The sequence below is a fragment of the Branchiostoma lanceolatum genome, chromosome 16 (assembly GCF_035083965.1).
Source record: "Branchiostoma lanceolatum isolate klBraLanc5 chromosome 16, klBraLanc5.hap2, whole genome shotgun sequence".
Classification (NCBI taxonomy): Eukaryota; Metazoa; Chordata; class Leptocardii; order Amphioxiformes; family Branchiostomatidae; genus Branchiostoma; species Branchiostoma lanceolatum.
The window spans coordinates 4,502,528-4,529,430 of NC_089737.1; the positions used below are offsets into that span (position 1 = coordinate 4,502,528).

The following is a 26,903-nucleotide window of genomic DNA, read 5'->3' on the forward strand; positions in this document are numbered from 1 at the left end:
CACGATTTTTGGCGGTTTTAAAATCCTAAAAGTATGAAGTTATCACGAAAATGTGCTGAACATTGTTAGTAAATATCACTACCATAAAGATTTCAGCATTTTTGTAATGTCCGTTTTCGGCCCTAATATTGCTTTGGTTGCTTTTAACGTTAAGCAGCAGCAAATTTTTTTAGGGATTGGGTGTAGAACAATTCACGTCAAATCCATTTACTGATGTATATAACGTTGTGTGTAACAACCGGAACCTGTCACTTCTGTTGCCTTGCGATGCATCTACCATCCGCTAGATGTCCCTACTGTACTGCTACAGTGCCATGGCATTTTGAACGATGTGGACTTTGATGTTTACCTATTGTTGCACAATACGTGTAATCGAAATAGATGATTTCTTGAAATTTTTAATTGGAATACGTATTTTAGATATCAAACAGTTGCTCTGCTGAAAATGGTTTAATAGTTTTGAAGAATCTAAACGGCCACATATACTTTTCCTTATTCTCTACAGGGGTCAGGAATACAACTATGAAATCATATAGGATGTCTCAAACCATATAATATTTTCTGTTCACAGGATACCCTTTAGGCCATACTAATTTAATTTCATGCTTAACGTTTTTCTCTTCTTCAAATTTTAGCATAAAAAACATCGTGAAAACAGAAGGCTGGGGTGAAAACTAGTACTTGCACCTGACCCTGTTCACTCCCTGAAACTGTGTGCACCAAAGTACAAACTTTCCTGATTCTGTTTTCATGTTGATTTTCAAATCTAGCATTTTTTTCTTCAAAATTCCGTTAACCAAGAAATTAAAATGGTGTGGCCTTAAGGAGAGATATAGATAGAGATATGAGGAAAAAAATAATTCTCAACATTTGTATAAACAAAGTATTTATTGTTAGAACCACAAACCTCATACAAAAATGGCACCTCAATCGGGCCACTAGGCCCGGTACAACATGTAAAAATACACTTTCTACGCCTTTGTATACTTCATTTAGTTATTAACAACAGTAACACAGTAATAAGCAAGTTCAATTTCACCCAAACCTATGCAAGGCACACATTGGCAAGTTAAAGGCTAGCCCTATATTTAAAGGAGCCCAAAACAATATTAGGATTTTGAAAATCAATTCATTTAGTTGTTTCTATGCATGATTAGTTCAAACAACACTATCACAATGCATAGCGACGTCCATGATGCAAAAATACAACGTCGTTGTGATGTTAGAACTCACTGAAAATCGTCGCTGGGATTTTAGAAGGCTCGCGAAACTAGGAGGATCATCGTACGGCACGTTTTTGTTTTAAAATGCTCAAAGTATGAAGTTATTACGAAAATGTGCTAAATAATGTTAGCAAATGTCACTACCATAAAGGTTTCAGCATTTTTTCTATTTCCATTTTTTGGGCCCTGATATTGTTTTGGGCCCCTTTAAAGCACCAATTCTACTGGTTAGACAAAATTTAAAAAAGTTATGTAAGAAGATTTACATAACATGTTATCCTGCACCATCTAGTTATAACTAGATTTACCACCGGAAAAAGACGAAATATAGTATAATTGTTCTGAGGTATACTCATACATTAGTGTACGATATTACATTCAAAAAGTATATAGATATTTTGCACCATGCAAAAATTCTGCATTATGCAAAAATAAGGTCCACAAGAAACATACAATTAGAGCAATACTTAAAGGTTCATTTAAATATGAACACCTAGCACCAACCTAGTACATCCCACAAAAATGCTTAAAGGCACCCAGAGCATTTTATGAGGCTTGAAAACTGGAAATATTCCAGTTGCTGTAATCGTTATGAAATTGACATTTAAGGCCACTGTTTACCACATTTGGGCGCGGATTTCTTATTAAAACTTTTCAAAAGCGGCACAAAAATAAGCTACATGGTGATATTTTAGTTTCACGCGCGTAATGTAAATAGACCGATACCATAGCCCCGCCCACCTCCGTCAAAACGTAGAAATGCAAAATTAAAACATAGAAATGCAAATATTTGACGGACATGCAGTCACTCTCTCATTGGTCGAACCGCTAATTGTGATGGACAGTCAGGATCAGTCTATCAGGGCTTGGATTTTCTATCAGTTCTCATCACAAATGACATCGTATCTTTGTTCCTTTAATGTCAATATGTAATTGTAAAGTGTTATTGAAAATTACTGTGTAGCAATGACTAGAAAATTCAAGTATCAAGCCTCATAAAATGCTCTGGATGCCTTTTAATCAATCACATCAAACAAATTGAGAAGCACTTCACAATTTTTCTTCACACAATAGGAAAAACTACATTATTTTTCATAATCACAATTACGTGTCATAAAATGAAATGAAGCCACAAAAAAAAAAGTAAATAGAACTTTTACTGCAACAAAAAGTTATTGTTATGTTAAATGTAATGCATGACATTGAATATGAAAAAGTTTTGATGTCATTTCAAACCTCAAACGCAGTCAGTCAAAGGTATTTCCAAAACTTTGAATTCAAAGTTTTAAACTTTACAACAGTTTGAATGGCAAGATACAAATATAGTTTGTATATTAGTCAGCTCCAGGTTGCCTTTGTTGCGTTTTTGAAACGTGTATAAAAATAAAATAAATAGGGACAAAATATTATATGTATATGACATGAGTCGATTACTAATATAAATATAACCCTTTGAACATTGGGATGTCAACTTCAGCTCCAAAGCTAATAATAGAAAAAATAATAATAAGATTTCACCACTTGTTTCAAATGTAGCTTCATGAAAAAATGAAAAAGTTCATTTTCAAGGCACTTCATGTAACTGTGTTATGTTACTTCTTTTCAAAAGCGTTTCATACTGGAAAATTGTTAGTTATAAATTCTGATTTAGTTTTCATATCAAAACTTTCTCTAAATCCACTCACAAGGCACATGTTGACTGCAAAAAGGTGCAACAAACTACTGCAAAAAGTTCAAACTTAGTCTACGCTAACAGCAACTTGTACAACTCCCTTTAAAAAAAGACAGGCACTTAAAAAGAGATCTCTGGACCTCCGTGGAGGTCTTGCGATCGTGCTCAGGCGTTTGCGGTGTTTCCGCCTGTGTTGGTCCCGCCGCTTTGCCAGTTACGGAACGCCAAGAAGGCGTCGACGGCATAGCAGATCGTGGTGAAGAGGGCAAAGGCCTGTGGGAAGACAATCAAAAAGTTATCAACTCGTGTAAACTTCAAACATTATTTAGCTAGTGCTTCGAAATAAGTTTTCATCTAAAATTCTCAAAAGGTACAGTAACCAGCCTACTGTAAATGCAGAAATGTTCACGGTGGTTTCATGTTGAACTTCACGGTTTTTGCAGTGAACTTTCAATGCAAACTTAAATCCCCACGAAACTTTTGCCCACCAATGACATGTAGCACTACTACTGTTTCAAACGCGAACTCAAAACCCCCGTGAACGCTCCATTTTCTCCCTACCGCGAAATAAAAACCACACGAACTTAAATGTATTTACAGTATATGAATATTCGATATGAAAGTTTGAAAATCTAGTACATTCTGTAACTAGAGTCTTAACGGATCAAAGTGTACGGCACTTTTGCGTAAAAATAAGCTTTTATGTAACGCTGGAAGGTTGATTTTAATGAACTAAATTGAATTGAATCATACAATAGAAGCAAACGCCAAAAATACAATTTACATATACGATATAGTCATTTTAATTACAGAGCTGGTGTGTTTGACTAAATAAACAAACAAACAAACAGACAAACAAAACAAGTAACTTACAGCTGCGGCTGCGTTGGTGTTTCATTTTAAGTTAGACTTTGATAGCTTTTACATATGCAGTAGTTATTCTAAGTACAGGACTGGTGTGTTTGACTAACAAACAAACAAACAAACAAACAGACAAACAAAACAAGTAACTTACAGCAGCGGCTGCGTAGGTGTTGTACCAGTTGGAGTTGGCGAACTGGTATCTGGTGTGGGTGGTCCCGGCCTGGACAGCGAAGGCGATCAGGTACAACAGCGTAGCCGCGGCGCCGTAAACCAGCTCCTACAGAAGCAACGTTAAAGATTGTCAATAAAGCAAATGTAGAACAATTGACTTTAAAGCATCGGAATTAGTGCTGCATACCTAAAAGTAACATCAGGTACAGGTACCGGTACAAAGGTTTTGGTAAAGGTTTTGGTAAAGAACCTGTACTAGTACCTGTACATTTGAAAAATCAACATGTTTTTCTGAACTTCTTTAATAATGACAGAAGCATAAATAACTGTTTTCAACTTGTCAGTATCTTTATTCAAAGAACATATTAACTAGGTTTCCTACCGCCAAACTCCCTTGGCCTTGCTATCAAAACTCCCGGCCTGCCTGAATGATCTGTTGCATATTAGTTCAAGGTGTCACGTGCACTTTAGTCACGTTTGGTGTTGCATGAGGCCATGAGAGTCAGGAGATCAGTCACAAAATAAGCACATACTTGGTGTAAATTTATATCGGTACAGTACCAGTACTTCATGATCCGGTATTTTGGACATGTACCTAATCAATTTTTACGGCACAGTACCGTATACCAAATTTTGGTATGAAAATGCATATTTCTCACTAGGAAGAGCCATGGTAGAGCCATTTGCTTGTAGAGCGAGGTGGAGTAGAAGATAACAACAACAACAACAACAACCCATTCCTCACCAGGAAGAGCCAGGGTAGAGCGATGCGCTTGTAGAGCGAAGTCGAGTAGAAGATGACCAGGAGCAAGGTCACGATCCAGCACGTCACCGCCACGAACATCACCCAGTGCTGACCTGCGCCCAGCGAGTAGTAACGGTAGGGGTACGACGCAACGCACGCCCAGGTGATCAGTCCGAAGAACTGGAAAAGAAAAGAAAGTAAAACTGGTTGTTATAATAGGATATAGGAGATTGTTTGTCCACAACTAGGTAATCTCACCTGCTGACGTTTCGGTGTCTATCAGTATCTGACAGCTTCTTTGAATTCAGAGCTTCTGACTACAGTACTGCTTCTCGTCGCTATAAGTAGCCGATGTAGGTGGCACTTTTGCGGCGAGAACACAATCCAAAACATGTTATTGGTTGTTATAATGTTCATTACGATAGCGCAACCTGTTTTAAACTCGTAGCCATCGATGGGTGCATCTAAAGACTCTGACAGCATCCTGTTGTCATCTGGTTATTTTCCAGTCTATAGTTTCTGGGCTGCAGTACTGTCATGGCTGCTAGATGGCGCTTTAGTACCACCGAGTTACTTCAAATACTGAAGGCACAATCTTTGAATTCTGACAGAAATTGCTATAAAAAAAAGTCACTCTGACAATTTAAGTTCAAGACCATATATATATACTCCAAACAATTCGAAAACACAAAACTATTGTTTCCTGACATTAATAGTACACAATAACAAAATACAATGTTTACTCCTACAAATTATTCACCTACATATAGTTTCCTGACATGAATTACACTAAATCTCAAATTTGCCCATTTTGCTGATTCAGATATGTATTTCTAGTTAATTAAGATTTTGTCATGATGAAATTAACTCTCTATTAGTATCTCAGCAAAGGCAGTAATGTTTTTACAAACATTTGTTTTATGAAAGGACTAGAAAGTGTGTATCGTAATGAAAATGCTTGCCAGCTTAAGTCATTTTTTTCTTTCTTTGTTTAGAAAATGGAAGGTTGCCAGCTATAATCACCTGTAATTTTGTGCAATTATGGACAACAGATGGTACAAAAGATTACATACATATACTATCATAATGGACTGTATTACTGTAAATCCTCAAATATTTTCGGCATTTTTAAGGGCTTTGTTTTCGCAGTCAATTTTAAAACCACAAACTAATCGTACCTAAAAACAGACATCGGCATTTCCTTTAATTTGTGTTCCTGCTATTGTTAAACTACAAACTTGAAAGATATCACAAAATTTCAATTTTTACTAAACCCTGTGAAATTTAGGAACTATAGCTGCCACAAACTTACAGTATCGTCATCATCACAAATCATAGTAATTTTGAATGCTGGACAGATTGAAAGAGATTGCTTTGAAATTACAGAAACCTGTTTTTCAAGGCTTTTTTCTGTCTTTCTTGAAGGCCAGTTGCCCCTCCCTAGCACTGTCCTACTTCTATTAGAACCCAATGTACATGCAAGGGACTTTGGGTGATACTGTTAATGCAGAAAAGTTTGCGGTGGTTTTATGTCCAAATTCATGTCCGATATTGTCGCAGTAATTGTGACTATAGCGCTGCCGCAAACTTAAAACCACTGCAAACATCCCATTTTTCGCCTTAGAGCGAAATAAAAACCATGCAAACTTAAATGCATTTACAGTAGCCCAATATTTAATTGTTTGTATTCATCAAGTGCCCCCCTCCCTTGCTATACTGTAACAAGTCTCACACTATCACAGTCTTTGCAGAGTCTGGTAAAAGGTAGTGACATTCAGAACAGGGTTGAACATGTCAACCTTTTAGTGTTGGATACAAACATTACAAGTGACACATTTTTCCCCGGGGGAGTGTCTAGCTATAGGTAGACTTAAATGCGAAAATATTGTCTCTTTCTGCATGCCTTGACAAATGTACTAGTAGTGAATCTTAAGTATACTATGATGATATATGATACATAAAATCAACAGAGACTTGAAACCTTGCCAGTGACTGAGGTTGTTGACCTCCACCACATACCAGCTCGAGGTGTCAACAAGCGTTAAACAGCAGGGCTGTCTCCGGCTTTAAATCTTTTTTCCCATTTTCTGTTCCACTCATTGTCTGGGAGCCCATTTTAATCTTTGTTGTTAGATGAGAAATCTGACTTTTTGAGCTTATGCGAATACATTTTTATCAATTTTATGTCATAAAGTATAGATTTTTTTGTGACAGATGGGTTGAAATTTTTTTCTCTCCCAACAAGCAAATTTCTGTCCTGGGACAGAGGGACGGGTCCTGGAGACAGCGCTAATCAGGTCATCATCTTTTTTCTCATCTCTTAAAGGCAACCAAAGCAATATTAGGGCCAGGAAATGGAAATTTAAAAATGCCGAAATTTTTATGGTAGTGACATTTACTAACATTGTTTAGCACATTTGCGTAAAAACTTCATACTTAAAGGATTTTAAAACCTCGCAAAATCGTGCCGTACGATGATCCCCCTAGTTTTGCTAGGCGACAAAAACTTTGATTACGATTTTCAGTGAATTCTCACATTGCAACAACGTCATATTTTTGCATGCTGGCCGTCGCTATACATTGTGACAGTGTTGTTTGAACTACTCATGTATAGAAATGACTACCGTAAAATCCCTATTTACGTACGCACTTTTAAAACTTTTCAAGTTGCAAGCAGGTGCTCCAGGCCAACGCCAAAGTCGGGGTGCGTACGTTAGGAGGGGTTCTTCCTCGTAAAAATCGCATGTCAGCTTGAGAGTATGGTACATCTTCATGCAAATGAAGTGTGGAATGCTACCACACAATCAATCAGTAATAAAGAATAAATAATACATATATTTAAATTGTTTGATATTTTCTACCCAGAAACATTTTCTCAGTAACCCTTTAAGTCAGTAAACATCATCAGAAGGATGATCATGTCAACCTCTAAATATCCACCGAAATGCTGGAGAGGGAGTGCGTACGTTAGGAGGGTTTTTCTCCTGAACGTTTCAACTCACTGAGTTAGGCCCGCAATCGTCCCCAAATCGGGGGTGCGTACGTTAGGAGGGGTGCGTACGTAAATAGGGATTTTACGGTAAATAAACCGAATTTCAAAATCCGATTTTTCGGACCCTAATATTGCTTGGGTTTCCTTTAAAGGGGAAAAATTTAAGTTGTCACACCAACAATCTACACACGAAAAGAACTGTGCTAACTTAAAAGTGTTTGAAGTTTTGCTTAATGTGTGCAATAGCTTGGTCCCATATAGCCAGCCCAACACACTTCTAGGGTTGACAAATACCTTAGGGTTAAAGTTGGGCCTAATCCATTGTATGTGTAAGAGCCCCTCCCTTAACTGTAATAACACACTAGACAGATAATGCATACAAAAGGTCACTTGACAAAGGACACATATCGGTGTCATCATATGAGACTTCTTCAATTCCTGAACCCCTCTGAAATAATCTCCCCCCAAAAAATATCAATTCATCGTCATAGATCTATGTTGGAAAGAATTAGTATACGATCTTTCGGTATACATGCCACATTTTTGTACAGGGACCATTTTGTTGTGTATACAGATAAGGATCTTGTACAATAAACCCTCAAAATCCCTTGTCAGCTTCTGTGCAAAGATTTTATCAAATTTTCAAAGAGAAAGATTATTTCAAGTTGCCCCGGGCTTGGTACAACAGAAATTCCAATGTACATCAGTATACGAAGGAAGTTTAAATGAAGAAATATATGTAGGAATTGTCTTTAAAAAAAAAAAGGTGTAAATTTATAGGGACGAAATAAATGTCTCAACTGCAAAGGCCCCAAAGGTCACCATAAACCCTGCCCAATGGTGCAATCATCAGGCATGAACAGCCGTGACCTTTGCAGTCCTTGCATACCTTTCAAATTCCTCATTCCAAGAAACAGGAAAAAAACAAAACTTCCAGTTTTCTTCCAGATTTTACGCTTTAGTATTTTGGTGTAATAATACACTAATGTAATTGACCAACACTCGATCTTAGGTTTCAAAACAACGGCTCAGTTACAAAAGATGTTTGTGCTAAAGAATCCTGGTGCTAATCAAGCCAAGGGAGGTCGGCTTGGACAGTACATACTGCGGATACTTTGTCAAGCCAACGAGATTTGGAAGACTCCATTTTACAAGTCCCAGGGGAGGGATAGGGTGATGCCAAAACAAAATAAAACTATTGATCCTACTTGCAAAGTGTTGTGAGCATAACATCTTTCAAGCAATTTGGGCATGATTTGTTAAACTTATAACTGCACTATTTTTAAACGATTGGGGATTTTTGCAAGATTTAAGGGGAAGCAAAAATTACTGTTTTTACAGTAGCCAGTGGCAGAGATATGTCACATGCATACGGAATGTCAAACAGGGGGCTAGCCCGAGGGAAGAACCCCACGCCCTCATTTACAATTCCACCCTTATTTTACAGAGGCCTTGGGAAAGGGGAAGGTTTTTGTTGAATCATATGGACATTCGATTTGTGTTTTCCGGTTGTGGTTGATTTTTTTAGAGTCTCAAATTTATTTATTGTAAACCAGTATTAAATTGTTCCCATTGGTGGTGACTTACATGTATAGTTCATAAAACTGTGTTAAAGTCTGCCTTGTTTTGTCACTATTCCCAACATAATACTTCATAGCTATAATTAACGTTTAGTACATACAAGAATCGTGATGACAGCCAGACCTATTATCAATTGACCTAGAAACTATTTTTGGCAGTTGGCAAAACCGCATTTGAATAGCAATGTGTTCTAGAGGCTTGTTGTTTTCTTGAAAGTCTAAAATATAATGCAGAGTGTTTCTTTTACTTTTATATTTGAAGGCTATAACTGATTGACACGTTAGTATATTAAAAAAAAAAAGAGTAGGGACTGTCTGATTTTGGTTTGAATAAAAAACAACGGAAATCAAAGTGATTTCGGGAATATCACAGCTTTACAAAGGTGTAAAATTTAAGACCGAAACCTAGCAACCGCGAGCCACGCCCAACTTAACGGACACTTAATCTTCGGTTTCACATTCCCAGTTTTGAGTCGATTTATCCTGACTTTTCACCTTATAATGAGTAAGATTGAAACAGTTGAAGTATCCAGTTGTTGACACATGTTTTACGAACGCTAAATTCCAGATGGAAATATCAGCAAATAAAGAATGCAGATGTTTTAGCAAGTAGGCGTGCCCCCTGCAAGATCGATTTGAAGGATGTTTCTTCCTCTGACTTATCAACACTTAGAAGGAAAACTACTCACGAGTTGGAGAATCTTCAAGATCCCAGGAAGAGTCAAGAAGTAGCCGATGTCGCAGAAGGGCGACGAAGACGTCGTAGTTGTCGTGGTGGTTGTTGTGGTCGCCGTTGTCGTGTGAGTGTCGGGAAAACCTGGGTCCGCCATCTTCTCTTCTCCTTCAAGATCCCCTGCAAGGAGCTTCTGTTTCTTCCAGAAAATTCACTCCAGATTCCTTAAGGGCTGGAACCTTAACGGAGGCTTTTTCTCTTCTTTTGGAGAAGATGAGGGGCTAAGAATCAAACGGGAGGAAGAAGGCGTTACGAAGTTGCTGTTACCAACGACTTGATGACATCCGATCTGTCTGGGAGCGTCCCTTGCTGTTTATGTAACCTTTGACCGGAATGGCGGGAAGGTATCTATTACACTTATGAAGCTGTCGTATGAAAAAGAGCCGCTAGGTGTCACTGTGAGACCGCAAATTTAGTTGCAGTCACAACTCACTTCTGTTCAAGCAGAGGTTGGTGGGGAAGATTGTGACCTTGTTATCATTTGCCCCGTTTTTCGTCCGAAATCCCCAACAATAATCACAATGCTCTGTCTCAGAAACAAGGGTACATTACGAAGCAGGAACAAAGTCCAAAACATCAATATAATACAAATACGTTGCAAATTGTCAGTTCCATTGGCCAGCGGATAAAATACATTTACTTTCAAACGCTTCTAAAAGAAGTACTTAACGACATCAAATGTGGGGCTGCCAAAAATAAGGTAAGCTCATATAGATTATTAAAAGCTACATATAATGAAAAATATTTAAATAATGCAAATAAGAGGGACAGGAATGCAGTCACAAGACTAAGAATCAGCTGCCACAAACTACATATTGAACTAGAGTTCCACGACCTCATACCTTCGCCAAATGAGTTTAACCTTTATGACTGACGTATTAGGAGTGTTTCTCATCAATAATAAATCATACCAGTTGATTGTCTTAAAATATAACATGTCCAAAGTATCAGCTTAACAAATTATGAGCTTACGGTTATGCTAACATTTATCATCAATTATGCAAAAGAGGCCATTATTAACATAACTTGATTCAACGATGTTAACATTCACATAACTTCCCGATGCCACAAAAAAAGTATTAAATGTATGAAATTGCCCTCCTTTGCCAGTGTGGAATAATACAAGTTACTCATTAAGTATGCAAATTAGGCCCACAGTTGCATATTTTCTATCTATTAACAGTCCTCTCTTCCTCAGTTACAATTTGAATAGTCATGTCATGGAACAAAACGGATTTTAAAAGTTGCCTCATTAATTATGCAAATTAAAATCTGATTTGCATAATTATTGTCCAATCATACTAAGCATCACACAAGCTATCCACATACCAAAAATGATGACCATCCATCAAGGCCATCTTGTTATAGTATTTTCTCATTAATTATGCAAATGAGGTCTTCATTTGCATAGTTCATATCAATTAGTATTTCTCTCTTCCTCAGTTACATATGTCACATGTTTCAGAGTCCTATCATGGAATTTGGCGGATGTATAAAATTTCCTCATTAATTATGCAAATTAGATACTGATTTGCATAAGAAGTGCAATAAGTATCTAATCATGTACATCATCACTCAAGTTATCTACTTACTAAAAATCATGACCATCCATCAAGCCCTTCTGGAGTTATTCCCTTTCAAAATCTGAAGCAAAACCTGCTCCTGCAGTTCCAAAAAAGCCGCTAGGGGGCCAAAACCTATACCACTTACTCTCTGTCCAAAGACCTATCTACCACTCAAAAATCAGGACCATAGCATGTCCAGAACACGAGATATCAAAACAGAAAGTTCCGCTGCAGTACCGTAACAAGCCGCTAGGCCACCCAAAATCTAATCATTTCCATGTCTCATCAAGACCTACCCACCTACTAAATATCAAAACAATCCATCCAAGCCTTCTTGAGTTATGCGGTTGGTTACAAACACACACACACACACACACACACACAAACACATTAACGCTACCCTCTGCATGACCTTCTCGGCGAAGGTAATTAAACGGGAAGATCCGCACTCCTCTAGAACAACGATTATGTAAACATTGTTCTTTGAATAGAAGAGATAGTACGAATGTCATTTTGTGGTAGAATGCAGATTATGTTCCAAAGAAAGAAATGAATTGTATATGCTTGTACAAAACCTATTTCCCTACTTCACACATTTAAGTACTGCACAAAAAATTCATATTCCTAATGCGACTAGACAAACCTCCCATTGAAAAACACGTCTGTTTTTTTATATCTACTATAACCGAAAAGCGAGAAGAAGTAGAATTTATCCAATGATAGTCACATTCTTTTTGTATCCGTGAACTGTATTTGTTCTTTTGTTTTGTTGTGACCTGAACTTAGTCAAGTGTGGCAGAAATGTGCAATAAAGGTCTTCATTCATTCATTCATTCATTCATTCATTCATTCATTCATTCATTCATAAAAATAAATGTGGGGTTTCACCTTTGAACCAAGTTAGCACTTTTCAATGTCGAATACTACTACCAGTACACAAGTAGATGTCTTTGGAAAGGTTTTGGTATATTGCAGTATAGTGCTTTTTATCATCGACAGATCGTAATGGGTATTCAAGGGTGTAAATAACGTTAATGGCAATATGTTTTATTTAATTATGGGTTTAAATATCTAAAAGTTCATAAAGTTCAAAAACACGTCTTAGCTTAATTAGGTGATATGCCTCACTAAATGTACGATGTCCCTTCCTATCCTATTAGAAGAAGGGTAATGTGTCACTGATCTGAATACATACCCCTACCCCCTGCCATTTTCCGAGGAAAGAGATCTAGAGAGCGGCACGGTAGAGATGTTGAAAACTAACCTCTGCAGACATGTCACTAACCGTCATTTCGTGCTCTCTCTTTTTTTTGTCTTTCCCTACCCGTACACACACACGCGCGCGCGCGCGCAAGTAAAACACACACACACACACACACACACACACACACACACACACACACACACACGTACATACACACACGTACACACACACACACACACACACACACACACACACACACACACACTCTCAGGCATAGCTGGAAGTGCAACCTAGTGTGCCGAGGACACCGGGGTAACCCCTATACTTTTCGCGTTGGGTACGCTCGACTTCTATTAAACCTGAGTGTCTTCCTTGTCAGTCCCAAGCTCTGAAGCTAATAGCACTCTCCAAGCAGAGGAGGGGTTCCGGCAGGTTTTTGACCTGTTTTAGACGTTTTTGTCGTGCTTTCTACTTTGTCATTTTTTGTTGGGTTGGCTAGACCAAAAAAAGATAAAGTAGAAAGCCCGACAAAAACAACTAAGAACACGTCAAAAACCTGCCGGAAACCCTCCTCTGCTTGGAGAGTAGCTAATAGGGCCTGGAACTAACTAGGATGACATTCGAGTTAGTCGGCTTCACGTCCCCGGCCTCATGCTGATAAATGCAACTCCAAACCCTCCACCCTTAGTACCTACCGTTATTCATCTTTTATATATATACATGGCTTTTTTGAGGAGGTGGTAAAACAATACAGCTCATCAAATTTGATAACCATCTTTATTTTAAATTGTTAATTCATTCTTCAACCCCTGAAACAAGCTCATTGTTGCCCATTCCAAGTTATATACACATTTTAACCGAGCAAAAAGATTATGTACACAGCAAACGTCTATCTTTTTCCTGACTGCTATCATTAGTTTTTTTTTCTTCAAAATTTTCATTTCACCTTTAAGAGCATTGCACATTTACAAATGTAACAATTAAAATACAGTTACAATTTACAAAGTAAAACTTGTTTCCAGTTTAAATTAATAGCAAATAATTGCTGTTGGTAAAAGGTAAAGGCAGTTAAGTTCCATAGCCTGTATTTTTAGGCCATATGGACAGTAGGTTGTTATTCACTGTGTCTAGGGTACGGTATGTATTGGAAGGCGAAGCCCATCCCTCTCCTTTCAATGCCCTTTACCTCCCCAACTGAAGTTAGGTACCCATTTTTGCACCAGGGTGGAATGAGGGAAGTCGTGTAAAAGTGCCCTTCTCACTATGATGCAACATCGATGGCATGTCATGGGATTTAAACCCAGGACCTCTATCCGTTATATATAAACGATGCCCCACAATGTCGGTATTTACGACCAAGTCGAAACGTCATCTTATGTGACCAAATGCCATCTTGCGACTGGTCGCCTAGGCGACCGCGTCATCTGTATCCAGTGCTCCTGACCGGGACCCCTGCAACCGGAACCAACCATCACCTGACCTAACACGTCATACCGTATTGACCCGGATCTAGAAGTGTATTGTGGGATACATAAGAACAAAATGGCGCGGACGTCATCCAAATGTTCGTGCGGAAGGTCAAATGAGATGCTATCGTTAAGAACTATCTCGGGTGCTATCTTGTGAAGTCTTGTCTTCTTCTTGACTTGTTTGTAGTGTTGAACTAAGCAGACCTTCACGAACATTGCTGCAAGAAAGTAAAAAAAAAAGATACATTATTCAATTTTGTTGAAATGACAGAAAACTAAGACCCAAACTAGAGCACAGATGATTCTTATCCTCTACCAGGCCCCATAGGTGAGTGTAAAAATAGTAGAAATTTGAAAAATATGGTTAAAAGCTTATTTTACCGTGCTTACAAGTTGCTTAAATGAGTGCCACTATGTATGGTTTACGGAGGCTTAAATGCGGCGTATATCTCTTGATTTAAGTAAAGATGACGATGCCTAAACGTAGCGTAAAAGTTAGGATTTATACTAAGTTTACATTGGTTAAAAGTTGCTTAAATGATGACACTAAGCACATTTAAGTGGATATGTAAAGATAACGTAAATATATCATTCAAGCCCGCGTAAGTATTATGTAAAGTGACTTAAAGAGTGCCAAAACGGAATTTTTAGGTATGCTTTAAGAGTGTTTAAAGAGCGGTTTTTGTGCAGTGTTGCCTCGTTCGCAAACTGTACTCCCTAAACCGCAAAGTGTACTCCCTGGCCAGCTAACCCCTCTGGTATTTCATTCGTCTATTTGGCTAATTTCTGCCATTTTCTCAGCGACCTGTGGAGCCTGGTAGAGGCTAAATCTTTCTTACATATTCCACATCTTTGTCTGATTTTTCTACAATTGAATTTTAACTGTACAATGTGTTTTACTTGAAGTGATATGTTGAACAATTTAAATCAACAATTACAATTGCTTTAAGGTACAATCGCATGCAGTCCTACACATTCACATCGTTAACTTTACAAACTTTGAATATGGTCACGGACTTACATTTAGACAGTGACGTCACTTTGCCCGTCACCATGTCCTTGACCTTGATGACGACGATCGTGAGCTTCTCGGCAGTGGGGAGGTAGTTCAAGGTGAACAGGATCTCTCCAAGGCTATCCTGTAATACACAAGTGTAGAACATTTAGCTAATATATAGGTTTCGTGTTCAGCACCAAGGACAGATGTGTTCACATGTGTGTTATTAATAAGGAAATGTATGTAACGTTATGTGTTTGATTTATGTGCATGCAAGCTATCTTCCAGTCACTGTAGCATCAGATGTATACGCCATCTACTACCATACTTTGGGAATATGTAGAACATTTTAGCTTTACAGGTTTCGTGTTCAGCACCAAGGACAGATGTGTTTACATGTGTGTTATCTATAAGGCAATGTATATAACGTTATGTGTTCGATTTTGTGCATGAAATGAATCTTCCAGTTACTGTTGCGTCAAATGTATAATGTACTGCCATACATTGGGAATATGTAGAACATCCTAGCTATATAGGTTTCGTGTTCAGCATCAAGGACAGATGTGTTTACATGTGTGGTGTTCATAAGGAAATACATGTAACGTTATGTGTTCGATTTTTGTGCATGAAATGTATCTTCCAGTCATTGTTGCATCAAATGCATGAGCCATCTACTCCCATACTTTGGGAATATGTAGAACATTTTAGCTATATAGGTTTCGTGTTCAGTACCAAGGACAGGTGTGTTCACGTGTGTTTGTGGGTGGTATTCAAAAGGAAATGTATGTAACGTTATGTGTTCGATTTTTGTGCATGAAATGTATCTTCCAGTCGCTGTTGCATCAAATGTATGAGCCATCTACTACCATACTTTGGGAATATGTAGAACATTTTAGCTATATAGGTTTCGTGTTCAGTACCAAGAACAGATGTGTTCACGTGTGTTTGGGTGGTATTTATAAGGCAATGTATATAACGTTATGTGTTCGATTTTGTGCATGAAATGAATCTTCCAGTTACTGTTGCGTCAAATGTATAATCTACTACCATACTTTGGGAATACTGTATGTAGAACATTTTAGCTATATAGGTGTCGTGTTCAGCACCAATGACAGATGTGTTCACATGTGTGGTATTCATTAGGAAATATATGTAAAGTTATGTGTTTGATTTTGTGTATGAAAGCTATATTCCAGTCACTGTTGCATCAGATGTATACGCTATCTACTACCATACCTTGGGAATATGTAGAACATTTTAGCTTGATAGGTTTCGTGTTCGGCACAAGGACAGATGTGTTTACATGTGTGGTATTCATCAGGAAATATGTGTAACGTTATGTGTTTGATTTTTGTGCATGAAATGAATCTTCCAGTCACTGTTGCATCAAATGTATAAGCCATCTACTACCATACTTTGGGAATATGTAGAACATTTTAGCTATATAGGTTTCGTGTTCAGCACGAAGGACAGATGTGTTTACATGTGTGGTATTCATTAGGGAATATATGTAACGTTATGTGTTCGATTTTGTGCATGAAATGTATCTTCCAGTCACTGTTGCATCAAAAGTATAAGCCATCTGCCACCATACTTTGGGAATAAGTAGAACATTTTAGCTATATAGGTTTCGTGTTCAGCACCAAGGACGGATGTATTCACATGTGTGGTATTCATAAGGAAATGTATGTAATGTTATGTGTTCGATTTTGTGCATGAAAGCTATCTTCTAGTCACTGTTGCATCAAATGCATAAGCCATCTACTACTATACTTTTGGAATACGTAGAATATCTTAGCTATGTATGTTTCGTGTTCAGCACCAAGGACAGATGTGTTTACATGTGTGTTATTTATAAGGCAATGTATATAACGTTATGTGTTCGATTTTGTGCATGAAATGAATCTTCCAGTTTCTGTTGCGTCAAATGTATAATGTACTACCATACATTGGGAATATGTAGAACATTTTAGCTATATAGGTTTCGCGTTCAGTACCAAGGGCAGATGTGTTGACGTGTGTTTGTGGGTGGTATTCAAAAGGAAATGTATGTAACGTTATGTATTTGATTTTTGTGCACGAAATGTATCTTTCAGTCACTGTTGCATCAAATGCATAAGCCATCTACTACCAACTTTTGGAATATGTAGAGCATTTTAGTTATATAGGTTTCGTGTTCAGTACCAAGGACAAATGTGTTTACATGTATGGTATTCATCAGGAAATATATTTAACGTTATGTGTTTGATTTTGTCAATGAAAGCTATCTTTCAGTCACTGTTGCATCAACTGTATGAGCCATCTACTACTATACTTTGGGAATATGTAGAATATTTTATCTTTATAGGTTTCGTGTTCAGCACCAAGGACAGATGTGTTCACATGTGTGCTATTCATAAGGAAATGTATGTAACGTTATGTGTTTGATTTTGTGTATGAAAGCTATATTCCAGTCACTGTTGCATCAGATGTACACGCCATCTACTACCATACTGCTTGGATACATCTCATTTCTCACCCTCCCAACATCTGGATCTCATTTCCCATCCCTTCCTCTTGGTCTGCCTGTGGTGCCTGGTGTGACAGCTAACAGACAGGATAGCTAGGTGGTTTCTATGGCAATGGGAGCCTAGCTGAAATACTGCCCTATGATTGGTGTTACCATTTTTGACAACAGTCCTCCCGGCTTAGAGCAACCAGAGCACAAACTCCGCGGGGAGGGGAGAGAAACCCCAGGACAGCTGGAGTATGCGTTATACAGACTAGGGTCTGCACTCGTCTTTCGAAATGGAGTTTAATACCATGGGGGCTCCATGTTCGAGGCGCCTCGAGCATGTTAGTGGAAGGGCTAGCAACCCATTCCTATTAAGAATACACAATCAGTTTACTGAAACAGCTAGGAAACTTGCAAACCGCCTTATGTGCACTGCAAGTTGAATGGACAAAGAAATATGTTTTAAGGTGTATCAACTTACTTGCTTGGTCGGCTTCAGGTCTTGCCAGAACGTCCTTCCATCCTCCAGTCTTAGACCCCTCAGTGGGAAGCGAAGGACCCCGATGCTGTAGTCTCGCGAGAACTTATCGTACTCGAACACTTCGACGTTGAACACGAACTTCCAGATCTCGTCCTCATGCACTTCCGCTTCGAACCGTTCCTCGTACACAGGGTTCAGGCTCTTCTTCTGAATGGACGTCTGCCATCTCAGTCTATGTAACCTACTCAAGTCTTTGCTATACTGCTCGTTATTTCTCTTAGCCTCGTCGGTTAGGGATAGACTAGCTTTAACGTAAGTGTTCACAGCTTCGTCCATTCGTGGCGGGAGGTCTTTGATCTCGTGTATCGTTATGAACAGTAAGTCCAGTGCGTGGAGAGTGAAACGTAACTTTGCTCTAAATTCTGGAGACGTCGGTGCAGAGGTTAGGGGTACGGACTGTTCGTTTACCGGTCGAATGGACAAAATCCCGCTATCTAAACTTTTTGGAATGTCGAGATCGTCTTCTATCAGTTGGTTGTAGTCCAAACGTGCCTGTGTACAAGATATAGAGAAAATGTATACTTGAGCAAACAAACTAAAAGAGTAATTACGTGATTGTTGAAACGTTGAAAGTCAAGTTGCTTGTCCGTTTTTAAGAACAAAAAGAACCCAGCACACACATCGATAAGAAGCAGAGATGAAATATAGATAAATAACATAGCTTAAGGCAAAGACAAACAAGCAAGAAAGTAAACAAGCCTGTAACAACATGAGAAACAAACAACATGGCGCACACAATAACAAACAAACAACATGGTGGCGCCCTTATGCTCCAGCAAAAATAATACGGTTATAACAAAGAGAACTAGAGTTAAGTATTTGTGCTACATATACGTCAGGTTTGCTTTGTTTGTTAGCAATTACGGTTTTTTTATGAATATGAATTGGTATTGATTTTTTTTTTTTTGAGTTGAATGTGTGATAGTTGTGTGCCGATTTGTTAAAAATAGAGAGAACGCTAGCGACCCCAAAAAAACACCCCTCCCAACAAAATGGTATGGCGACCCTGTGACGTCAAAATTCAAGATGGCGGCCACCACACCTGCCAACGGATCCAACAAAGGTTTTGCTACGCAAACCTGTAAAAAGTACATGGCGTCCACAAAAACAATCAAACAACATGGCGGCGGCCATATGCGCCAGTACAAGTAATACAGGTTTTGTTTTCCCAAACCTGTAATAACTAGGGGGCCCGAACCCGCTCCACGTCTTCATTACACCACAAGCTATCTGCCACCAAAAAACCAAGACCATATCACGTCCAGGTCAAGAGATACAAAAATGGAATTTCTGCTGCAGTACAAAGGTCACATACCAGGGGGCCCAAAATCGACCTTGAATTTCGGCTTCACAACACCTGCCCACACACCAAATATCATCGTAATCCATCAAGAGGTTCTTGAGTTATGCTGACTACTGTAGTCCGGAAACACAAACAGACAAACAGACAGACAGACAAACAGACAAAGACACACAGACACACCCAAAACTATATGTCAATTTTTCATGGAGATAAAAAGATAATTCTGACCTGTGGGTGATAGGGCATGAATGACGGGGACACAGCTCTGGGCTTGCTGTGCCCGTTGACGTCTGACTCGTAGTCGGAAGTTTCCCCTTGACCCCACACGATGTGAGATGACCATCCGTGCTCCTTCTCGTCAATGTCGCTGTCAAAGGGGTCTTCTGAAAACACAACAACGTAAAGAAGGGTTCGTTTATCTTTGGGGTTATAGGCGGTCCATGTATTTACCGAAATACACGAAATACACCTTCGAAATAGAGGATATGCACATAAAGATGTTTGAAATCTACAGAAATACAGTATGATTTGATGAGTAAACATCACAGGAAGCTATATTTTGACAAAGAATAATGTATTTGTGGCTCAGGCGACCAGTAAATACACGGACCCGGTTTTAGCTAGCATTGAACAACAGCGTCGTTCTTGTTCATCTAGTGTAATGAATTGTAGTGCCCAGTGGCACAAAGGGCAGCAACTTTCCTTACTGTTTCATTAGCAGGGTATATTTTTACAGGGAGCGGTTGCTAACCCTTTCCCTTTAACGTGCTAAAGACATGTAGACACCTTCTCCAAAACGGGACCCCCGAGTTTTTACGTCCCTTCCGAAAGACGGATGCAGCCCCAACCGAGATACCATTCCTGTCGCCTTAGATTAGTTAACGCATTGGAAAAAATACATCATTGCTAAATCCAAATATCCCTTGTACTATGAACATGAGCAATCGTAAGATAGAACATAGAAGAAATCATGTATGGTCTTTCAAATCAATTTTGTAATGTTACAGTGCATATATGCATGCTACCACAAGAGTCGAAATGTAAAGCTCAAAGGTCGTTTGATGGTTCAAATTACCAGTTTGAGGATGCTTGTGAGAGTAATAACTCTTTAAGCAGAGGAGTGGATCCGACTGGTTTTTGACGTGTTTTAGGTGTTTTTGACGGGTTATAGAGATCAAAAAACATGACAAAAGCCCGACAGAAACGCCTAAAAACACGTCAAAAACCAGCCGGACCCACTCCTCTGCTTGGAGAGTATGTGAGAGGGGCGGTGATACACATGCACTAGTGCTGCATACGTAAATGTACTATCAGGTACAGGTACCGGTACTGAGTTTAGGTACAGGTCCGGACCTGTACCTGTACCTGAACAATTTTTAAAATTAACATGTGTTCTTCTGAACTTCTTCAATAATTTCAGTATCTTTATTCAAAGAAAACAACTAGGTTTCCTACCACCAAACTCCCTTGGCCTTGCTGTCAAAACTCCCGGCCTGCCTGAATGATCATTACATATTAGTTACGTTGTTCCAAGGTATCACTTTGGTCACGTTTGGTGTTGCATGAGGCTATGCGGTCAGGAGATTAGTAACAAAACTAGTCTCATCAAGACCTACCCACCTACTAAATATGAAGACAATCCATCCAAGCCTTCTCGAGTTATGCTGTACGTTACAAACATACAAACATACAAACAAACGCTACCCTATGCATAACCTTCTCGGCGAAGGTAATAAGCACATACTTGGTGTAAATCTGTATCGGTACAGTAGCGGTACATGATCCGGTATTTTGGACCTGTACCTAGTCAGTTTTTACGCAGCACAAATGCAAATTGAATGGCAATATGACAAATCACTACTACATGTACTAGTACTTATCACTGATAAGGTACAATACACTTCGATTCCGCTAGGGGGCGCTTATAAGTAAGGCAACATTTCTTACGTTCGTTTTTGTCGCAGCAGTCTCCGCATCTCCAGTTCCGGGCCCATTTGCAGACGACGAAGATGAAAACGACCACGGCGAAGGTTGCGCACGCGGCTATGATGGAGTATTTAGCCTCGATACTCAAGCCCAGCGGCGGCAGGTGCCGTTTTCCGTAGTCATTCTCCGCCACCATCTTGGATTCAATCTACACCTCAACGTTATGACGTGAAGCAAGTCTCAAGCGCCACCTACATGTATATAAGTAAAGAAATGGAAAATTCTTTCACTACAACCTGATTTGATAAATCTCGGTACAGAGCATTTAATACGGTACAGAGAATTTTTAATGCATAGAAAAGGAAATGTACATATGTGAAGAAATTGTAAATTTTTTCAATACAACCCGATTTTATTTTCGGTTCAGGGCATTTAATTCAGTGGGTTGTCTCGGTGTATATTTTCCCAAGTACTACATCCATTTAGATGCGCCCTTGAAGCTTATAAAGGATTTAGCAAATTGTGATAAACATACAATGGTGTCTGTGTTGCGACTTCAAGATACAGTACTTCCCCGATCTATAGAAGTAACATATTCCTTCCGTATCACTGAATGCATAATGTCATACTCAACAGACTAGAACAGATCAAATGTGTCTGTTCCTTACGTCATCAGATTTAGTTACATAACGCTAATTGCAACTTTGCAACCCTGATAATTGCTGATTTGTTCCGACATACGCGTTGTTATATAACCACGGCTTGACACTGTACATTTGTATTCAATCCGTGAATAGTTTCGTCAGGTTGGTAAGTCACTGAATAACACAACCAAGTGATTTATTCCACCGACGTTTTGGTGACCATCTGTCACCTTCTTCAAGGCAATTCTGACTGGTTCACATAGCAATGCAGCACAGGTGTTGCTGCTTATACATGACGATGAGATGCAATCCCAAACGCAAAGTATTTACATATCTACAAACACAGGGGATGACATCACTATGCGGTCCCAAATGGCGGAACAAACTTGTCTCAAGTCCGACTAAACCATTCAAAATATGCAGTTCCTCATACTTCTAAAAGCTAGGTTCATGACCGACATTTGTCAAGTTCTGGCAAAGAAGTGCATTATTCTAGATAACGATTAGACTCTAGCGGTTTTCCTCTGGACTTTTCATGCAAGTACTCTTCTGGAAGTTTAGCTGTAGTACCATAGAAAGTCGCTATGGGGTCCACAATCTAACGATTTTCAGGTCCCATCAAGACCTACTCACATACCAAAAATCAAGACAATCCATCCTGGCATTCTTAAGTTATCGTGTTGGCAGACACTGACATGCATACACATCAACGCTACCCAAAACATAACCTTCTAGGCGAAGGCAAAAATAATTAAAAAAAGATACGTCAGCTTAACAAAGTTGCCCTGTTGTGTACAAGCAATGTTGTGTATATATTACTTAGTTCCGTATACTGTTAATCTCGAAAAATGAATTGCCTTAGACGGATCCGGACACGGCCGCGCGGACTTGTTAAAAACAGGTGTCCCTGTGTTCTAAGCTGAGTTGATTGATGAAAAAGTCCTTGTTAGTTCTTCTCACGTTATCTACGTTTGACCCCACATACCTTCATGTGTCATTGACGAGCTGGACAGTATAATTAGCAATTATAAGGGTTGCAAGAGTTGCAATTAGCGTTATGCAACGCAAGTCTTTTTCACACCAACAACTTTCAAGGTTTAATAAAGATTTTACAGGGAACGTTTGATACACATTCAGTAGAATTGGAATTTTGAGTGAATTTGCTAAACGGCACGAATCTTATATATAGAATGATCTTGTATTACATGTATACTTTTTGTTTTACCGTACATTTGTATTTTGACACTGTTGTCAACATGCAATTAGCCTACGGGCATGAATTTGCAATAAACTATTATATTATAACATAGGTTTTACCCCATCACTTTGATGAGGGTGGTACGTTTGATAAAGAACAGTTTAGGATAGAACCCTGTCAACTTCAATAATCAAAACAACTACCAACAGTATACTTTTTAAAGCTAAGGTTAACAACATGTTTTCTAATGTGTATGGTCTAGTTGCCATATAACAGGCAAGGCTACACCTCGGCCTAGGGGCAACACAAACGCATCTGGGGAAAAGTGGGGTGGGAGGGGGGCTTTCTAAGTGATGCAATATTCAATGACCTTGTCTAGGTTCACTGCATAGTAAGACAATCTAAACACTCACGTAAAAGGAGTTTAAACGTCTTAGAGTATAAGTAAACAACTTTTCGTCATCAAGAAACAACCACTAGTTGTGTTGTCTTTTTAAAACTTTTTGTGTCAACAGAGACACAGCAAAAATTGCAAGAGAATGAACTACGTTTTAAAAATGTCAAGTTTGTTGACATAACTGGCTCTGAGGCCGAGCAACTTCCTTTTTTTCTCGGAAGTCGTGATCTTATGTAGTAAACATTTCACGGTACGGTGACACTACAGCCAGGTGTACATGCACCGTTTGCGACTGGGGTCCTCGATGTGTGTTTTCATCCCTCGAAGCCTACTGCACCCAAAATCGTAAGAATTCGTGTATCTTTCGTACCTAGCGACTTTGGGTTGATCGCTACTTGCGTGTGTCTTTTCGCTGTGAATATGGGCGCTAGTTTACCTTCAATCTCATTTTTCCCACGGTAAGTTACTAAATGAGAGTTTGCATGCCTTGGGCGTTACTTGACAATTGTCAACTGTGAAGTGACTAGAAACTTTACATAACACGTTCAATTACAACTTACTCTTCTAGCTTTCCATCAATGTTTGTTAATCTTTGATGCAAAATTGAACCCTTATACTACACTATGCATATGATTTATGACATAAAAGTTAATCTTTAATAGCACGGTGTAATAATATGATAAGATTTACAAGCTGACAGAATACTTTTTCTCATAGCTAAGAATAGTGTCTTCCTAATGGAGAGGTATTTGTTGTCTGATACGTTTTTCTGGGGAAAGTTTAAGGTGAAATAAGTCGCCCACAAGTCATCCGAGAGTCGTATGATGTCTTAACGTAACAGGTGTGCTCTGCATAAGAAGTTATGGCGGATCGACCCCCCCCCCCCGGCCTTCTATCCAAACATGTAGCATTTGAAGACTTAAAATGTCTGTACTAGACTCTTCGAGTGTTGTACCGGTGTAGAAGTTGGGCAAACTTGGACAGAAATGTTTACCTACGTAGTTAGCTGACCAAAGACAGGACAAGGTCCCTGTAGACTAGATATGTTGCAGTGCGCTAGCTTCTCTCTAGCCAGCTAGTCTGGCCTCTCTTTGTTACTAGTAATGTTATCAAGACTATCATGACCAGCAACAACAATCGACGTAACGAGAAAAAGTTAAAGACGTACCTTGGAGATGCTCAGTGTCTTCATTCTTGCCCTAATGTTTAGTTCAAGAGTGTTTTAAGACAATTTGTTTGTTGTCTGCACACAGGTACACTCCTACCACGGTCCAATAGAAAACCTGTTCTACCGGATTAAGTCACGTGACGCGCAGGTAAGGTGTGGGGATTCTTTAGGGCTGGTGGGGTGGAACTTAGTCAATAAGGATCCCCTAGGTGTGTCAAAAATCTACACGGTTAAAGCATCATTCGTGTAGTTTTATTTTACGACAAGAGTATGTATGTCTTGAGAATACTGTTAAGATTAAGATAATTTGTGATTAATACTTTTAAAAGTTTGTCATTCTTCGATGAAGTCTAATCACGGAATGTTCTTTTTACACGTATGGGGTCTTGGAGATAGTGATCTTTCAATGGGCGTGCTTGACGTGAAAAAGCAAGCACCATAAATACTACACGTATAGGCTTACGTGATTTAGTTTTAGTCCTGGATAGTCCTTTCTTGTGGTACATTTCGTTCACTGGATAATGAGTAACTTCCTGTTATTTGAGGCTCTTGGTTGTAAGATTTAGAACGTCCCTTTTGCTTCAGCAATGTTGACACTATTTGATACGGGTCAGTTTGTCAGGCAGGTAAATGTCCATGTAACATGTAGTAGGGTTTAGTACGAGTGATTTATGCAGTACTGACATGCATCGCTTCGTGTCGCTTTTAGTACATTTCAATTGCAAGTTGATAAAACCTTTTGACTGAGAAGGGTCATTCCATTGTTGGATGTAACGGGATGGGACTGAATAATTACAATTTTGCGTAGCAAAACCTTTGTCGGATCCGTTGGCATGTGTGGTGGCCGCCATCTTGATTTTGTGACGTCGCTTGGTAGCCATAACGTTTCATGGGAGGGGTGTTTTTGGGGTCGCTAGTGTTCTCTCTATTTTTAACAAATCGGCACACAACTATCACACATTCAATTCAAATAAAAGAAAAATTCAATGCCAATTCATATTTATAAAAAGACCCCGTAATCGCTAAACTAACATAGCAAACCTGAAGTATATGTAGCACAAATACTTAACTTTAGTTTTTCTATTGAATGGCGAAATGAAAAAAACACATTTTTTCATCCATTGCGATATGGGAATTAAAAGAAATTGTAAGGAAAATCAAATAACGAAATAAAAAGTTCTAGTTTTGAGATGCTGAAATGAAGCAACCCACAAGTAAAGATTGTAGTACACGTAACAATTTTAGTACGTGTGCACATGTATTTTGCCTGCGGGTATCATGTATGTATAACGAACTAAAATCCACTAGAAAGAAGCATCTATAGCTGACAAGATTAATAAAGTCAAAGACCTCGAATTCTGCAACGGTGGGTGACTATCACAGAGGTTAACAATGCACAATGGTTCCTTCTGTTTTTGCTACAAAATATTGCATCTTAAACCTAATTTTACAAGCATATTTCCCTACATATCAAAGTGCAAACACATAATTAGTCATAATACAATGCTAAACTTTCTTCCAACACTAAGGTATTCACGGATCGAATTTTCGACGACCACTGTCGCCTTCTTCAGGATCAATAATGACCAATCACTGCCGAACGTAAACTCGCGAGAGTTACAGACGCGTGACTTTATTGACACGTGTCTTTACGTATACGTGACGTCAGCAATTGGTCAAACGTGCCAGGAAGTTTATAACGCCCACTGCCTCTGTTGAGTGATGGCTGGAGTGCCCTGATGTAGATGGCCTCCTTTATACCTCTCATAAAGTAGTCCTGCTCAGTGTCCAGTATTCTGACTTTGTCCAGTGAAACGGTATGGCCCGGAGATTCAATGTGGATGTGTTGAGAGACTTCAGACGAATACGAGCTGGGGCGTTTGTGTTCAAGGAATCTAGTTCTCAATGGACATAATTTGTCCATCTGTTTTGATGCCTCTGATGAAAAACAAACTCACCCTTTCAGTTATTATTAAATTCTCTATATCATCGTAGGTGTCCCCTCCCACGCCCTGAC

At 38.9% G+C, this 26,903-nt stretch overlaps 2 protein-coding genes across 3 annotated transcripts; both read right to left on the reverse strand.

Moving 5' to 3' along the window:
• Nucleotides 1-2,791: 2,791 nt before the first annotated feature.
• On the reverse strand, nucleotides 2,792-10,316 carry LOC136422050 (CKLF-like MARVEL transmembrane domain-containing protein 8). Its single transcript, XM_066409673.1, has 4 exons — nucleotides 9,937-10,316; nucleotides 4,676-4,855; nucleotides 3,911-4,036; nucleotides 2,792-3,168 (listed from the first exon to the last, which is right to left on the reverse strand). Exons 1-4 carry the CDS (start codon nucleotides 10,075-10,077, stop codon nucleotides 3,061-3,063), a joined length of 555 nt encoding a protein of 184 aa, XP_066265770.1. The 5' UTR covers nucleotides 10,078-10,316; the 3' UTR covers nucleotides 2,792-3,060.
• A 3,509-nt stretch (nucleotides 10,317-13,825) lies between these two features.
• On the reverse strand, nucleotides 13,826-25,004 carry LOC136421563 (synaptotagmin-1-like). Of its 2 annotated transcripts, none has more exons than XM_066408983.1 (6): nucleotides 24,887-25,004; nucleotides 21,501-21,730; nucleotides 19,782-19,933; nucleotides 18,191-18,742; nucleotides 15,240-15,357; nucleotides 13,826-14,436 (listed from the first exon to the last, which is right to left on the reverse strand). In XM_066408983.1, exons 2-6 carry the CDS (start codon nucleotides 21,673-21,675, stop codon nucleotides 14,123-14,125), a joined length of 1,311 nt encoding a protein of 436 aa, XP_066265080.1. In that variant the 5' UTR covers nucleotides 21,676-21,730; nucleotides 24,887-25,004; the 3' UTR covers nucleotides 13,826-14,122. The 2 variants fall into 2 exon arrangements, with proteins under 2 accessions (XP_066265080.1, XP_066265079.1); XM_066408982.1 differs by having other exon boundaries at nucleotides 19,782-19,936.
• Between the last annotated feature and the right edge of the window lie 1,899 nt (nucleotides 25,005-26,903).